Source organism: Triturus cristatus, chromosome 1_2, assembly GCF_964204655.1.
Source record: "Triturus cristatus chromosome 1_2, aTriCri1.1, whole genome shotgun sequence".
NCBI classification, from domain to species: domain Eukaryota; kingdom Metazoa; phylum Chordata; class Amphibia; order Caudata; family Salamandridae; genus Triturus; species Triturus cristatus.
The window spans coordinates 359693085-359709655 of record NC_140580.1 but is presented as its reverse complement, the minus strand read 5'-3'; the positions used below and the strand labels follow the sequence as shown (position 1 = coordinate 359709655).

The window sequence follows — 16571 nt, the reverse complement described above, 5'->3', positions numbered from 1 at the left end:
GGATTCCTGAAAGAAAGTACATGAACAAGAAGGTGAAAATGATATGTGAGATACGCAGATGGAAGATTTCAGAAAGATTAAGAGACAAGCACTGGCATAGCCAATAGGTCTCGCCTTTGGGACCATATAAGAGATTATTAAGGAGATGTCCTTGCTCGTGCTTAAAGGTATTGTTTAAGCATTAACAAATTTAATAAAGAGTCTTTAATTTTAGTTTTAGACCTGACTAAATAATGAAGTAATACTATTACAAAATGCGCTGCATTATGCTGCGTAATTTGCCTTTTCTTGCCGTATAATTTATTCAATCCTGCTGCATAATTTGGCCCTTTCCTGCCGCATAATTCCAGTTGCCCAAAAGACCCTGCAGTGAGACGCTTTTACTGGAGCTGTGTAGTGTTGTTGTAATTACATTTATATAGTGCTTACTACCCTTGACAAAGCGTGGAAGAGCTTTTTGGCGAGTAGCACACTACTCTGGAACCGAAAAAGGATTAGTGGTGAATTAGTGTAGGGAAATATGAAATAAATTTAAGCGGTGAACATATAAGTTTGTTATTTGGGTTGAAAAAGGATATTGGAGGAGTAGAAGAGGGAAGGGTTTGCATTTATATGGCGCTTGCTACCCCTGATGGGGCGCTGAAGTGCTTTTCAGCGGGTAGCACGCTGCTCCGGAACACAAACAGGAATAGTGTAGAATTAGTATAAGGAAATATGAAATTAATTTGAGCAGTGGACATGTAGGTCTATTATTTGGATTGAAAAAGATAGAGGAGGGATAGAAGAGATAAGGATTTAGAAAATGTTTTTTTGGAGTTCACAGGGATGAGTAAATGAGAGTTGGGGGAGATAATCTCGCTACCGAGGTCCCTGTAGAAACCACAGATGCACTAGAAATGTGGAGGTCCCGGCAAAGACCTGGTTACAGAACCAAGGTGTGTCGTTGGACCAAGTATGTGCTATATAAAAAAGTCAAAAAAGTTTGGGTCCATGTACCATTGCTATTGTGCTCTGAATAGAGTTCCCATTTGTAGGTGGAGAAAGAGTGGGCATTGTCACACAGATGTATGATGTTTCTCTAATCGTTAGTTGACATTCCTGCTGACTACCGCGTGACCCTGGACCAAGAGTCTTGGCTTCTAGTCTAAGCTTTGGAGCTTGCTGTAACGTGACGCTGACTTAAAATCGAAAGATAAATATGACAGGTTGTGATTTGAAAGACTTGCAAGTACCAGAATGGGCTGGAGAGTAACAACATAATGTTGTAAATGCTGAGGATCTCTTGTCTGAAAACAGCCACACCTTAAATCAAGCTTGCGCACTTGACCAAAAACTGTAGTGTGCTTTCAAGTACTGTGCCAGTTGCTTGTTTCCACCCAACTGCATTGCAGTGCTACATGAGCGCCAGAATACATTTGCATGGTCTGGTATTTTTTTTTCGTTATATACATTAACCGGAAGATTACGCGATTTGCCCATAATCACAAGATGTTACGTCGGCGTCAGGACACTTGTCCCACTTCTAAAGTTGGAAGCTCTGGCAGGCCAACCCCTCTTTCTCTATCCCTTTTACCTCCCCCCGTTTATTGCGCAGTTATTGCTGTATGTGCTCTGGAATGAGGTAGAAAACCAGAGGGAGGTGCTTCATATAGTAACCCAAGATTACGAAGATAGGAACATGCTGTGTCAAGCGCAGGATTCTAGTTCAGAATGTTTTTGCCTACTCCATTGGTTGCATTAGCCACGCCTCTTGGAAAGAATTTCCAGTTATGCTAATTTGCCCATGCCCATTTTAGAGACCCTTCACCTATTTCATTCCACTTAAAGCATTGGAACAGATACTAAAAAGGTAACCAATTTGCTATAGGGCAGAGAGAAATCCTATTAGTACTTGTTATTTGCCAAAGAAAAACACTGCTGTCTGGTACATATTTTATTACAGATTGTAGTTTTTAGGTCAAAGTCTATGATTTGCTAATGACATCTAGGGGAAATCCATAAAGCTTCCCTGGGAAACCATTCTGCCTATTGCTTACCATCTCCATCGCTCCACTCTTCGCCACTGCACTCTACTCCAATCCACACTTAACCACTCTACTCTACTCCACACCACTGCACTCCTCGACAATGCACTCTACTCAGAAGCAATCTACTCTATACCACTGCACTCTATGAAATTCTATTCCACTCTGCGCCTTTCAATTCTTACGCCACTCCACTATATGCCACTGCAATCTACCCTGCACCACTCCACTTAACGCCACTCTATTCTACGCCGCTGCACTCAACTCCAATGCGCTCTATGCCAATCTACTCTGCACCACTTCACTGTATGCCAATATACTTTGCAACACTCTACTCTATGCCACTCTAATCTACTCCATTTCTCTCTAGGTCACTTTACTTTGTCCCACTCTTCGTAATTTACACCAATGCACTCCATGCCATTCTATGATACCCCACTGCACTCTACAACATTCTACTCTGCAATACTGCACTCTTTGCCACTGTACTCTATGCCACTTGACTCTGTCCCACTGCCCTCTACTCTGCACCACTCTACACCACCCTACCACACTCTATGCCAATGCACTTAACACCTCTCAAATCTACTCTGCACCACTGCACTCTATGAACAATGCACTCTACACCACTTCACTCTATGCCTCTCTACTCTACACTACTCTACTCTATGCCAGTGCACTCTACCCTACTCTGCTATGCACCACTGCACTATTTGCCACTGCACTGAGCACCATTCCGGCCACTTCACTCTACAGTATTCCACTCTATGCCACTCAACTCTGTGCCGCTCTACTCTGCAAAACTGCACTCTATGTCACTGCACTCTACCCTGCACCACTCCACACTACTCTGCACCACTCTACCCCACTGTGCTCTATGTCACTACTCTATGCCATTCCACTTTACCCTGAACCACTGCACATTACCCTGCACCACTTCACTCTACTCTAAAATAATATAGTCTACACCACTGCACTCTACACCACTCCACTTTATGCCACTGCACTCTTCATTGCACCAATCTATGCCACTCTACTCTGCACCACTCTACTCTACGGCACTGCCCTGTACACCAATCTACTCAAACTACTGCCCTCTATGCCACTGCACTCAACATCACATTAATCAAAAGCAATGCACTCTATACCACTGCACGATATGCCAACTACTCTGCACCACTGCACTCAACACCACTGTACTCTATTCTGCAACACTCTATGACACTCCACTCTACGCCTCTCTACTCTACTCTGCACCACTATACTGCACACCACTGCTCTCTGCACCATTCTACTCTGCATGACTATACTCTCCACCACTCTACTGTACAGCACTCTCCTCAGAGCCACTGCACTCCACAGCACTCTGCTCTGCAAGACTTCCCTCTCCTGCACTGAACTCAACTCCACTCTACACCACTGCACTCTAAGCCATTGCACGCTATGCCATGGCCCGCTATGCCACTCTACACCACTGTGCTCTACAAACAGCGATCTATGCCACTCTATTCTACTCTTCACCACTGTACTCTACACCACTGCTCTCTGCACCACTCTACTCTGCACCACTCAACTCTACTGCACTCTGCACCACTGCACTCTATGCCACTCCACTCTGCATCACTCCATGCCACTGTAGTCTATTCTGCACCACTGCACTCCACTCCACGCTACTGTACTTTCCATCACTCTACTTCATGCCAATTCACTCTACGGCACTGCAATCTACTCTACACCACTCTACCCTATGCCACTGCACTCTACACCACTCTACTGTATGTCCCTGCACTCTACGCCAATGCACTCTACACTACCTTACTCAAAACCAATGCACTCTACGCCACTGCCCTCTATGACAATCTACTCTGCACCACTGTACTTTATGTCACTCTACTCCATTCAACTCTAAGACACTACTCTCTATGACACTACACTATACGAAACTCCACTCCATTAAACCCTACTCCACTCTATGCCACTCTACAACCCTACTCCACTCTGTGATGCTCTACGCATGTCCCTCTATGCCCATCCAGGTCACTCTCTATTCTATGACACTACTCCACTGTAATCCACTCTGCCACTCTAAACCACTTCACTCTGCCACTCCACTCCATTCTAGTCTACTCCACTCTACAACACCCTACTCTACTCAATGCCACTCCGTTCTCCTACATGACTCCACTCTGTGCCACTCCACTCTACGACAATCTGCTCCACTCTAAGCCACTCTACGCAACACCCTCTATACCACTCCACTCTGTTCTGCACCACTGCATGACACTCCGTGCAACTCCACCCTACGACACTTTACTCCACTCTGTGCCACTCAACTCTACTCCACTCTACACCCTTCCCCTCTACTCCCTCCATGACACTCCACTTTACACCACTCAAAGCCACTCCACAACACTCCACAACACTGCACTGTACTCCACTTTACGACACTCCCCTCCAAGCCATTCTTCTTTGCCAGACTAACTTTTACTAAACAGCAACCACGTAAATGTACAACATTGCTAAAATATATTGGCAAAGCCAAGAGCTCTTGCATTGGTGAGATCTATTGGCTTTGCCAATGCTTATTTTTACAATGGTTACAGGACTGGGGCATAGAAAAAGAACTGTAAAAGGGTTATACTCTTTTTACTGTGCTTACAATCTTGTAGGCATATTAAAAACATTACCCTGACTGCGATGTTACCACAGGTTCCTTTGCCACACAAGTCATTACAATGACTTGCTTTAGGGGATGCGCCGTTGGACTGGTGTTGGATTTTAAGTCCAACACCTTCCCTACTGATACACTGACTGGAGTTGGAATAGTAATTTATACTATTCTTAAGTCCAGCTCCCCCCTGAGGTAAGTTGTTGTAATTACTGGGTTGGTAAAGGAACGCTTGATAGAGTCGTAGTCTGAGTACTGTCTGTGGTGTAAAGGCATACATGGTACATGCAGGCGGGGTTCCGTCATACAGCCGATGCTGTAGGCAGTAGTTGATTTGACAATGCGCAACCTCATACGCCACCTTAGGAGTTAAGGATATTTATATTTAAAAATGCATTTGTGGCCTGAGAGGGCAACCCCGCCATCGAAGGTTTTATATTTTTTAAATGTCCCACTGCCCTCTGGGATTTAGCCTCTTGAAAAAGCACAGAAATCTGTATCGGACCAAAAGACGTGATTGGATTGGAGACCCTCTGTAGGTCTACTAACCTTTGTGGATGGCTCACTATTTATTAAAGAAACGGAGACTATTTCAGCCTGGCAAATATTAAAGTTTTCTCAGACATACCTTAAAGTCTATATCTGACTCCAGTATCTCTCTGTGTCTGCCTCTTCCTCATGGGTTTGGTATCCGAGGGAACCAGGCCCCAGTGGATCAATATGTTGTGCCCGTCTGGGCGCCAAAACGGTACACAATTTCCTCACATGGAAATTCCATTTCTAACTTCATTCGACATATGCTTATGAGCGGATAGCACTGAAGTTGTCATGAGTGAGTAAAGATTCCTGATACACTAGTCATCAAAATGTGTAAGTCATGTGACTCGCTTCCTCAGCTGGAACTTTTTGCATGGTCTTAGATATTGATGTACTGCTTGGCAGTAGAAGGTACTTTAGGATTCCTGTGTCAAAATGATTGAATGCTATTGGTCCACAAGCTAGCCTATGGGAAGGCCATGACTAATTGAATGGTCTACCTAAATACCTTCAAGAATCTTTCTACATCACTTTGGGGGCAGGAAATAGGTTTTTCGATTCCAGAAGTGTATGACCAAAAATGATCTGAAAATATCTATGTTCACACATTTAGTTAGTAGTCCTGTAATCCTCATGGGTTAATTTCTGGACACTTACATTGACTCTTTTCACATTTGATAGTCCTAACTTTAATACACTGCATGGATTTCGAGACAATCTGCCTTTGTCTTAGATTTTCTTAAGAAAAACAAACAGTTCCTATATTACGGAAAATTCCAGAAAGCCAATCGAATTTTCTTACCGTTTGGTTACATCTGACAAGTGTTTGCAATAGTACTGAGCCTGCATTAAAATTTAGAGCACACATTTCCACACCGAATACTTATCTGAGATGCCGTAACTGAGTTGGTGTTTTTTAATGTGTGAAAAATGATGTTTACAGTGCATATGAGAACCTGAGAAATTGGCTGCACACAATTTGAGCTGCATAATATTTTCGTGTTTGCTGGAACAAGAGCAAGATAACAATCCCTCTTCGAAAGTGGAAAAACTCAGGGGAATGAGTTGTCACCGATTCCGCACACATGTACAAAAACAGGTCTTGCTGATTTTTTTGTTTGTTGCTAAAATACCAGTATAATGAGAAGGAAGATAGGAGGTGGTGACGCCTCTGCCTTTCTCAGGGAGATCAGGGCTCTGGTATTTTTTATGCACAACAAGATTCCTTTCCTAGCTCTCATGTCTATGAGCATCTCCAGGACTTAGAGGATGCAAGCAAATTTCATCATGGTATATCGCATTGGCTTATTCTATTTCTCATGACAGGCTGGGGGTCTTGGGAGATCCCACCGCAGCTTTTTAATTGACCTTTAGTTAAGGATCCAGAGAATTCCAGGGGCAGAAGTACACTAAAGGCGCATTTTCATTGCTTGCGCCAGGCGCACCTTTTAAAAGGTGCGCCTAGCGCAAACAATGAAGATGCGCCATATTACCATGAATGTGCTGCTGCATTCCTGTGAAAAACGGAGCGGCTTCCTTGAAGCCGCTCCGTGTTTTCACAGTGGAGGTGGCACCCGCCTGCAGTTTCAAAGGGGTTTAGAGATCCCCTTGCAGGCAGGTGCAATCACTGACTGCACCTGCCTGCAAAGGGATGTCTGGGGATCCATAGGACCCCCTTTCCCCCCTCCAGAGGGCTGCTTTCAGGTAGCGTATCAGTGCACCTCCTGAGAGCTTCTTTGCCTCTGCGTCCGTCTGTCATATGGCGTGGGTGCAGAGGTAAGGGGTTCCCTCATTTGCATGGGGCATGCTCCCATGCAAATGAGGGAACGCCCCCTGAAAATAGCACTGGTGCTTTATGTGTGCCAATACTAACGGCATTACAGAAGCGGCCTCACAAGCATCTGGGCTCCTTCTTTAATACCAAACAGTGGCGGACGATGCATATTGACCGTAGTGATGGGGTGGAGGGGATGAGCACGGAAGGTGTAGGAGGAAGCATGGGGGAGAAGAGGGAGCATGGGGGAGGAAAAGAAAAAGAAAGCTTACCTCATGCTGCTTCCTACGCATCACGCCTTCGGAGCTCCTTTGGTTCCTGGTCCCAGCAGGAATGGGGACTGCAGCAGACTCCCCATCCAATCCCTGCGCTGCTCTCAGGCTGCATGAGAGTGGGCTGTTTCGATGCTCTGCTCAGGACAGGGAGTCTGTGCTGTTTCTCCAACCTGGCTGTACAATATAGCCAGGCTGGAGAAACCTAACTGCGCATGTCTGTTTGGCTGGCCTAAGACGGCCGGCTAAATAGACATACACAGTTAGTAGAGCGCATCACTCTGCCCCCCTCCCATGGCCCGGCCCGCTCAGTTAGCAGCTAAAAAAAAAAGATATTTTATATTTAGGCAGCTGGCTGAGCCAGTGGGGTAACACTCCTCCGCCATTGCAGAGGAGCCGCCGCAGATACCATTGTGCCACAGTGGCATGCAAAGTGGGTGCAAATGCCCGTTGCGTCCCTTGGGCAATATGTGTAATACGGCATCTGGACTCAAAAGACATCTTTTTTCAGCATGTTGTTTTCTTCTACAGCTCAATGTACTCCAGAACTTTAGTTCGGTTTGTTTAAAAGAGGTGTATCTCAGAACAATTCCCATCTTGTACTGAGGTGATTACTCAAAGCCCAAGGCTGTAGCAGAGAGTGGTGGATGACACTGCCACATTCATTTATAATATCTATCAAAGTTTTTCATTCAGCAAAGGCAGTTACACTGCACAAGTTCCACTCTTATGTCCTGTGAGGCAGAGCAGATAAATAGAGTGATTGGACTAAAGTTCAATAGCTGATTGGGCTGAAGATTCAATTTCCTATCGAAATGAGCGGTATTACGCTTCTGTCAATGCGCTCATGGGAGATCTGAATTCAAAATGACATAGAGACACAGAACCATCCTTTGCAGGTTCACTTTAATCCATAATGCCAAAGAAGTTATGTGAACATATAACTGCGATATTGTCATGTGGATTACCTGACTGCACCCTATGCGAGATCGCACCATGCAAATGCGGAATGTCTTTGCCCCCCACTAAATACCACTCCATACGCATGGGCTGTTAGGAGGTCGAGATGTTCACTGATTGTGAGCTACATAACAATTGACATATACATAGTGTGTCCCTAAAGATGCCTTTTGGGGAGGAGGGACTAGGCCTCATGGACATTATAGGCATTCCTCTGAAGGAAGGTGCACACACTTCACCTGCCCCTTCAGTAAAAGCAGGGTGGTTGCTGCACTGAAACACTTACTGGTGGGTGGAAGCTGCCAGCTTGTCTTTCAGACCCCCACTGTCCCCAGTACAAGGTTGAGGGTCTGCCTGCACCGCAGAATAGTGCGTTTTTAGTTGTAATAGTGTGCTGATGATGGTGCTCCCTGTATAGAAGAGCACCATGCACCGAGGGAGTTCATGTAGGGCTAAATGCAGGGGAGCCATTGGTCTAGATAGAAACACACATATCTTCCATGGGGGAGGGGGGAGGGTTTCTACCTTTAGGATAATACAAACAAAGATGCACCAAGGGCAAAAGGCAGAGCTTGCTAGAGGGGACGCCAGCTTCGTCACATGCCTAGGAAATGTCTACATTTCCTCCCGCAGGGAAGATTGAAGTAGACACCCTGTATACTAGTGACAAAGAGATTTTTCTGAAGATGTCCAAGAGATGATTACGTTAAAAGGGATCCGGGACAAGCATTACCTATCCTGTTTTTACTGCCCCTGTAGAGTAGCTTGACTATTTACACAGATGGTTCTGAACCTCAGGAGTGTGTGATCTTGCAGACACAGCTCAGTAGACGGACTGGAGCGGATGGGGGGTGGGGGGGGTGAAAGTAGGGGCTATGAGGCAGTCAGTGTTTTACGTCTTTAACATCTGCGATCACAGTCTCGCCCTTGCTCAGATCACTTGTGCCAACTGTGCAAACAGATCTTTGGGCTCAGAAACTATGGATGCACCACGCTTGAGAGAAGCACTGTGAACCTCACAATTATTCTACTGTTGCTCTGTGAATTGGATCCTAAAGATTCCCATTGGTTGAATCATCCTCCGGGGATTGCCCAATAACACATAAAACAAGTCTATAATTTATAAAGGGATATACGTTTGATTGCTTGCACCAGGAAATGTGTGGTTAGGTTATCCAAGAAAAGAGAGACAGAGAGAGAGACAGAGTGAGAGACTGTGAGTGAGTGAGTGAGTGAGTGAGTGAGTGAGTGAGTGAGTGAGTGAGTGAGTGAGTGAGTGAGAGTGAATGTCTGAGAGAAAATGTCAGTGAGAATTAGTGTCTGAGAGTGAATGCCGGAGCGTGAATGTGTGTGTAGGTCTGTATAGTGGAACACTTTGATGGCTGCTGCTTCTACAATGCTGATGTCAACCATAAATAAAAGCGAATTCATAACTCAAAACTCTAAAAAGAGGTCTTGAAAACTGTATGAACAGCAGGGTTAGGTGCAGGTAAGCATGCTTTGGGGCCGGCGGGGTGGGGGAGATGTCTACAGACGATGGAATAGGGCATATTAAATAAATGAATAACTCCTATTCCGTCGTCTGTCGGCATCTCCCCCCCAGCGCCCCGCCCCACCGCCCTTACCTGCACCGGCTGCTGCTGTGTATAAGTATTGGCATGTAAATATAATTTAATTATATAACATGTCAAAATGGACGTCATGCTGCGGGGAGGGAGTTTAGAGAACAATGTTGTCCTAGCTTTGATGGTCGATGATTTCATTTCCTTTGTATTCCTGAATGCATTGCATCTTAAACTGTGTTCCCATGCCACAGAGGTAGTCGTTTCTTACCTGGGCAGTAGCAGCGCAGGACTCCGGGCTGTATTAAAGAGGCAGGCACTGAGATTTGGTCAAACAGGCAGCTGTAGTTGTTACCCGCTTCTTGCCAGGGCCCTGTGATCAGGACCTTAACTCCACCCTACAGGGAAAGGAGAGAGGGAAAATGATCATCAAAATTGCTCTTTCTACCCCTGTTATTGCAAACACCTTTGTTCAGAGATCTGAAATTAGTCAGCTCGATGCTTCTTGTAACTAGGGTGATCACCTGACACCAGGCAATCATGGAGACTGGCTGCCGTACCACCCTTCCCTATACAAATCAATGTTTGCTGGTGTGACCGCCTAAATAGTACAAAGGGATCAAACATGTCTACAAGACTCAAAATGCATAGGACATTACAGGTAAGTTCCGCATTGTATACCGTGTCCGCAATGAACTGGCGGGTGGTGGTCACCCTACTAGTAACCTTATTATTGCAAACACTTTACATTATCTGGAAATTGCCCCACCCAACAATTCCTCCACTCATGTTATCAAATTGTATAGTATAGCTCCTGGAAACCCATATTGGTTGATCCCACGCTATAAAAAACAAAGATTGTAGATGTTTTTCCAAATATAAATGCGCCCCTCAGATTGTCACAGAGATGAACCACAATCAAAGTTACTTTGCACCCGCCGCGGCGACTTATCCTGGACTTCATTCTCGTAAAAAATGATTGTTTCCTCAGCCAACGATTCAGACTGACCTCATTACAAATATTTTAGAAGGTAAGAGCCCGAGACATCCTGCGAGGAAAGCTTAACCAAGTATCCTTCAAAGCTGATTAATTTCTGTTCTCAAAAAATTCAGAGAAATTGTTTTGTGGTTGTAAACCGATAATATTATTCTAAAAATCAAAGGGGGATTATAAATGCATTATTTTCCCTCACCATCTTATGATTGCAGCTCAGGCTGGACCTTACCTTATAACAGTGCAGGTATCAGCTATGACTTGTCCTGATTATTGTTTTGCAAGCTACTCTTACGCAAGAACCAGAGAGAACCTGATTCTAGGCTGGCCCCACACAGGCGTCCTTAAGTTCTCCTAACACTCATACAAGCTACAGAGCACATACACATTCAGGGCCACATGTATCATGCATTTTACTGGTCGCAAACGGCCTGATTTGCAGAATGGGGCTGTTTGCTACAGGGAAAATGCATTTTGGTATGTATGAATTCCAATTTGAGATTTAGTAACATCTTAGTGAATCGCAATTTGGAATTGTGAATATGTACTGATTCGGTATTAGGAAGTCCCTTCCTAATATCGAATCGCAGAAGTATGTAGGAATGTTTTGCGACTGAAATGTGTTTGCAAAACATTTGCATTTTACCACCTACTTCAAGTAGGTGGTAACCCATTTTCAAACTAGAAGGGGTCCCCAAGGTACCCCTCTCCCCTTTGTGAATGTTCGTAAAAATGTTTTTTTTCAAGAGCAGGCCATGGACCACGGCCTGCTCTTAAACAAGCATTTGCAATGCAACAGGTCTCACATTTACGAGAGTTTGAGCTATTGGCATTGTAAATGACAGTGCCTTTTATGTATGTGTTGTTTTTAAAACAGATAAATAAAAGGCATTGTCATTTACAATGGCAAAAGCTTAAACTCTCGCATATGTGAGACCTATTGCATTCCGAATGCGTTTGTGCTATAAATATTTTTTTAAAGCGTTAGGAGAGAGCGTGTCCGCAGGACAAAGCTAGTTGAGAAAATAGTGCTCGGAGGCTGTAATTAAAGCCTACTGAGTAACAACACACGTCATGGGGGTGTCGCCACGGGAGGTTACAAAATGAGACAAGGCACTACTAAGGAGGGACTACTAAGCCTATTGACCAATGAACAGCCACTGTTTACAGTGGACAATAACACAAGCCAATGAAAAATTAGGGTGGAGAGAGGCTGGAGCTTCATGTCCCAAACTGAAAACAGCATGCCTCGCAGAGAAGCATGCACTGCCCAGGCTCGACCTAATAACGAAAAGAAACATTTTCACCTTTCTTTTTAAATGCAACCCATTTTCCGGGCTGCATTTTAAAAAAAAATGATTGCTTTATTTAAAAGCAATCACAGACATGGTGGTCTGCTGCTCCCAGCAGGCCACATCTCTGTGATTTTAGCGATTCCAAATGAGTCGCAAATTGCGACCCGCCTCATTAATATTAATGAGGTAAGCCTATTTGTGATTTGTTAGGAAATTTACATTTAAATAGCGATTACCTAATTGTGATTTGCAGAGAATCGCAATTAGGTAATCAGTATTTGAAATAATGATACATGTGCCCCTGAGTGGGCATGCTATGCCTGGAACCTGCCAGTCCACACCTTCAATTGTCTCACTTCAAAGACAATTAGCAACTCATTTTGTCTGAGATGTGACATGGCCGGAAGCAGCTGTCTGACGTCAGCAGCATCCCGGATGGATATGACCAAACCCTTTAGCAGACTCAGCACTCCTGCACGGGAAATAAAAGATAAGCCCTGTGTGTAGCCTCTCAAGTGGGCCAAGAGATGGAAATAGTCAAGTGTTTCACTTTCTCTGTTATGAATTTATGGTGTTAGTCTGGTTGTATATGATTCAGGAGAATATAAAACTTGAACAAACATTTTCTGCAGAATCTTTCCTTATTAACCTGTTTCCTTAAATTTGGCTAACAGTCTGACATTCCCAAGATATCAGACTCATCCAGTGAATGCTGCACCAGTAGAAACATTCCATGCTCTACTGTTTTTTTTCCACTTCCGGCTGTAAAATAACTTGGATGATAATCAAATATGTCATCAAGGAAAGGACATTTAATGCCTTGAGTGGCCCTGCATACTGTGTCAACGAGTGGCGTGTTAAGTGCCTATGAGGGATCAACATTTGCTTCTCTTGAGGGAGCTGTGGCATAGGGGTTGTCCAGTGAAAGCAGCTTTAGAAACAAGTTTATCTTTAAAGTTGTTAATAATAAGGACTGGTCCTAAAATCTTGAGCCCTGCCTTCTGGGCAGTAGCCCACGACGATCAATGCTCGGTCCACCCCTGACATCATCCAGGCAACCCTGGTGTCAAGTAGAAGGAGGCAGGTGACCAAACAGCAGTGGGCAAAGGCGGGCAGAAAACGAGAAACTTCTCGACAGTATAGGGTTGGAGATGAGAACCCAGCTGCCATCAGTCACTTCCGCTTCCAGCGATGAAAGAGGCTGCGCAGAAGCATAAATAATGTAAACGTGACCGGAGATAGTAAATAAACTGATATTACAGATAAAGCAAAGAATCACCATAGCTGCCAAGGTTTCAGATTGCTTATGTGTGACATTTTCATAATTTCAGTGTAATTATGAGTGACATTTCAACGACTATGAGTGACACTTTCACACGGGTAAAATCAAGTAAAGAAGATGAGGGAAACATATCAATATCAGAAGTTACACCCATTTGAGCAACAAGAAACTCTAATTAATATCTTAAAACTTCTGCAAAGCACTAGTAATAGAAGGGCAGTAACCAGACACAGACTGTGTGACTACAGTCCTCAGTAACAGAGGGCAGACAGGCACTACTGCAGCTGCTCAGAAATGCCAGACTTTTGTGTGTTAAATGAAAAGGATGCCACCTTGGTTTGGGCCATACAAACATACCTCTGTGCTGGTCGTTTGAGCTCACCCACACCTGCTTCTGGTGTGTCTGCCCCAGTCTTATAAATTCACCATGTGGCCCAAGACACTGTGCCAGCAGGCACCCCTTACCTTAGATGCAGAGAGCTGAGAATCATGGCTGCACTATCTTGGGACCTACAGCTGTTTCGACCATGTCAAGGGGCTTTAAAACACTGTGAGGTGTGGAGGTTTAGTATTGCGGGCATGGGAACCATGAGCCTGCAGTGGGCTCTGGGAGGCAGGTCCAGGCCTGGACCCACCGCAGCGCCCACTTCCTTTGTCCGAGGCTGTCCTTGGTGAGTCTACTGCTGTCCAGTGAGTGTTCCTCCTAATTCTCTCCCATGAACAACCCACTAAAGAAGACACGGTCGTTGGACAGGCCATAACGCCTCTGCATATTTCTGGCATCCCAAGACACTCATACTGGCAATTGCTTCATACCCTCACCCCATAGGTGAACCAACAGTATGTATTTAAGTGCAGAGCCATCTTTCTGGTATCCTAAGCGCCCTCAGATATCCCAAAGACTCTGCCCGCTGAACCCCACAATAGAACAGCACCAACGAAGGCAGCAGTTAGGGCTTTCAGAACTGACAATGTTTAAGTTAGGGGCACAATTTACAAGTTATCCATATGACTATAAGACACTGTTACCTCTTTCTTTCTTTGCGTTGTGTTCCTGTGCGGCCACTGCAATCGCCAGTCACTACTCAGTGATGTGAGGTTCGGCTGCAACTGAATTAGGCGTGGCGCCGCTCACATTAGATTTTTGACTTTCACGCGGCAGTCCGGGCCAGTGCGAGAACCACGGCAGAGGCAGCACTGCGAGCGCCATGATTAAACCATAACAAACTCCCCGCCTTCAGCAGCAGGACGTGACATCACCCCCCAGCAGCGCAAGACTGTTTTAAGGTAAATCAACTTAATGTGACTGGTCCCGCCTGGCTGTGACGGTAGTATCCATTGGGCTTGACAATGAAGTCAGGCTGTCTGCGAGCGGCGCCACGGGAAATAATCAGATACAATGTAGCAGTGAGATGCCTGCCAGCAGAAGGCTTAGCTCAGCTGCAAGCACCAAACCGGTAGGAGCAGCGTGCACAAGGCATGGGCAGTGCGCTGCCAGCTACCACACCATCATATTCCAGTTTTAGGCAGGGTTTCATGAGGCTTAGACACTATGCAAATGCGTGACAATGCATTTCAGTGCAGTGATGCGGAGCACCACACTGAAATGCCTTAGTCTAACGCCTGATGCGTGGTACTTGGCAGGACTGAGTCACACTCATTAGAAGTGCTATTAACAAAATTCTGAGGGGAGGATAGTCACATGTTTTCAGTGAGTGAGAGACAACGCCAGAGAAAGTTTGAGATTAAAATGTCGAAGTAAACAGATTATCGTAGTTTGGGCAAGCATGTAACATTTGCTGCTGCATGGTATTTGGCGACAATTTAGGAGCAATCTGAGATTAAATGACTGATATTTTGGAGCTGAAGATGTGCTTTTATTTCTGATGTTGTTGAAGGCTGCAATATATACAAATGACAGCCAATACGCCATGCAAATTGTGTTATAATTTTTAATTCGAACTAAGGGCCACGTGCTATTTACTAGTCGAAATATGCAATCACTATTTTTGAGACCAGTAAATTATTTCTGAACCAACCTATGTACAAATACATCAGTTCATAAAATTCAGATTTGGAGTGGGCCACAATCCGACCTCATAAATGTTCATAAGGCAGGTTGCAAATTGTGGCTCTGAATGGAGGCCGTCACCGGAATAGTGGCGTACAGGGCCGGTTTAGCCGTAGCGGGCATCTGGCATTTTCCTGGGAGGCTGGAAGGGTCGGGCCAGTTTTTCAGCTGTGGGGGGTGTTTTTTTGTTACTGGGAGCCTGTTTGGCAGCGGTGCAGCAATATCGGCCCCAAGAAATACAAGCAGCAGTGCTTTACACTTGCATTCCCCTGTCCTCACCCTGGGGGGTGGCTGGTCCTACAAAATTGCCAGTGCTGCTTTGGGTTCCCAGTGTGGCCCTGGTGGCCTACTGGGGTTAGAAGTCCACCGTGTCTCAGATTGCCTTTAATAAAGTGCACTTTTTTGTTTTAAATGCAGCTAGTTTTCCTTAAAGGAAATGGGACTGTGTTTAAAAAGAAAAGTTTCTTTTTTTCCCAAGTTTGCTTGAGAGATTGCCAGTGGTCCAGTGGACTACTGCCTACTGGCCAAAGAAACTTTTTTAACATTCACATTGTGAAGTGGCTGACACCAGTGCTTCTAATCTGAGCTGGTGGTTGCTGGTGGCTCATTAGGCTTTCATCCAGTTCAAGAGAGGAAAAAACACAAAGGGGAAAAGGGGGAGGAAGATAGAAAAACAGTCACAAATGTCAAAGGCAAGGATGAACAAGAACCTACAAGAGCAGTGGAAAAACGCGGCAAAAGGTGGAATCCAGACTATGCATCCTTGGCATACGGAAATACCGAGATTCTTCAGCGCCATCTGTGGGCTTTGAGAACATCTTTGGGCACCGGCACTGATCATTTACCAGATTAACCACTGATTACCACCCAAACTTGGGGGTCAGTAACTCTTCAATGCTTTAAGACTGCTATTTTGGTAATAAATCATTGATACACATGGATAGGAATCCCTGTATAGCAAGTACACGCAAAACAGGCCAAAAATTAAATCTCTATCAGTTTCTAAACCCATTTTATTAGTCAAAAACAGTTACAGACTCCTAAAATAGGTTTGACACATTGTAAAAAAGCATTTTTACGATTGCAAACTCTGAATTGCAGCATTTGCGACCACAAAAATGTTTTGTACATT

At 44.8% G+C, this 16571-nt stretch overlaps 1 protein-coding gene across 2 annotated transcripts in view; it reads right to left on the bottom strand.

Annotated features, from left to right (window-relative positions):
* The window catches only part of CAMTA1 (calmodulin binding transcription activator 1), a 3052768-nt gene that overhangs the window by 434965 nt on the left and 2601232 nt on the right, over positions 1–16571 (bottom strand). For both annotated transcript variants that reach the window (XM_085604480.1, XM_085604488.1), the window contains exon 9: positions 10069–10195. In XM_085604480.1, the coding sequence (XP_085460606.1) occupies positions 10069–10195 (127 nt within the window). The remainder of the gene's footprint in view (positions 1–10068; positions 10196–16571) is intronic.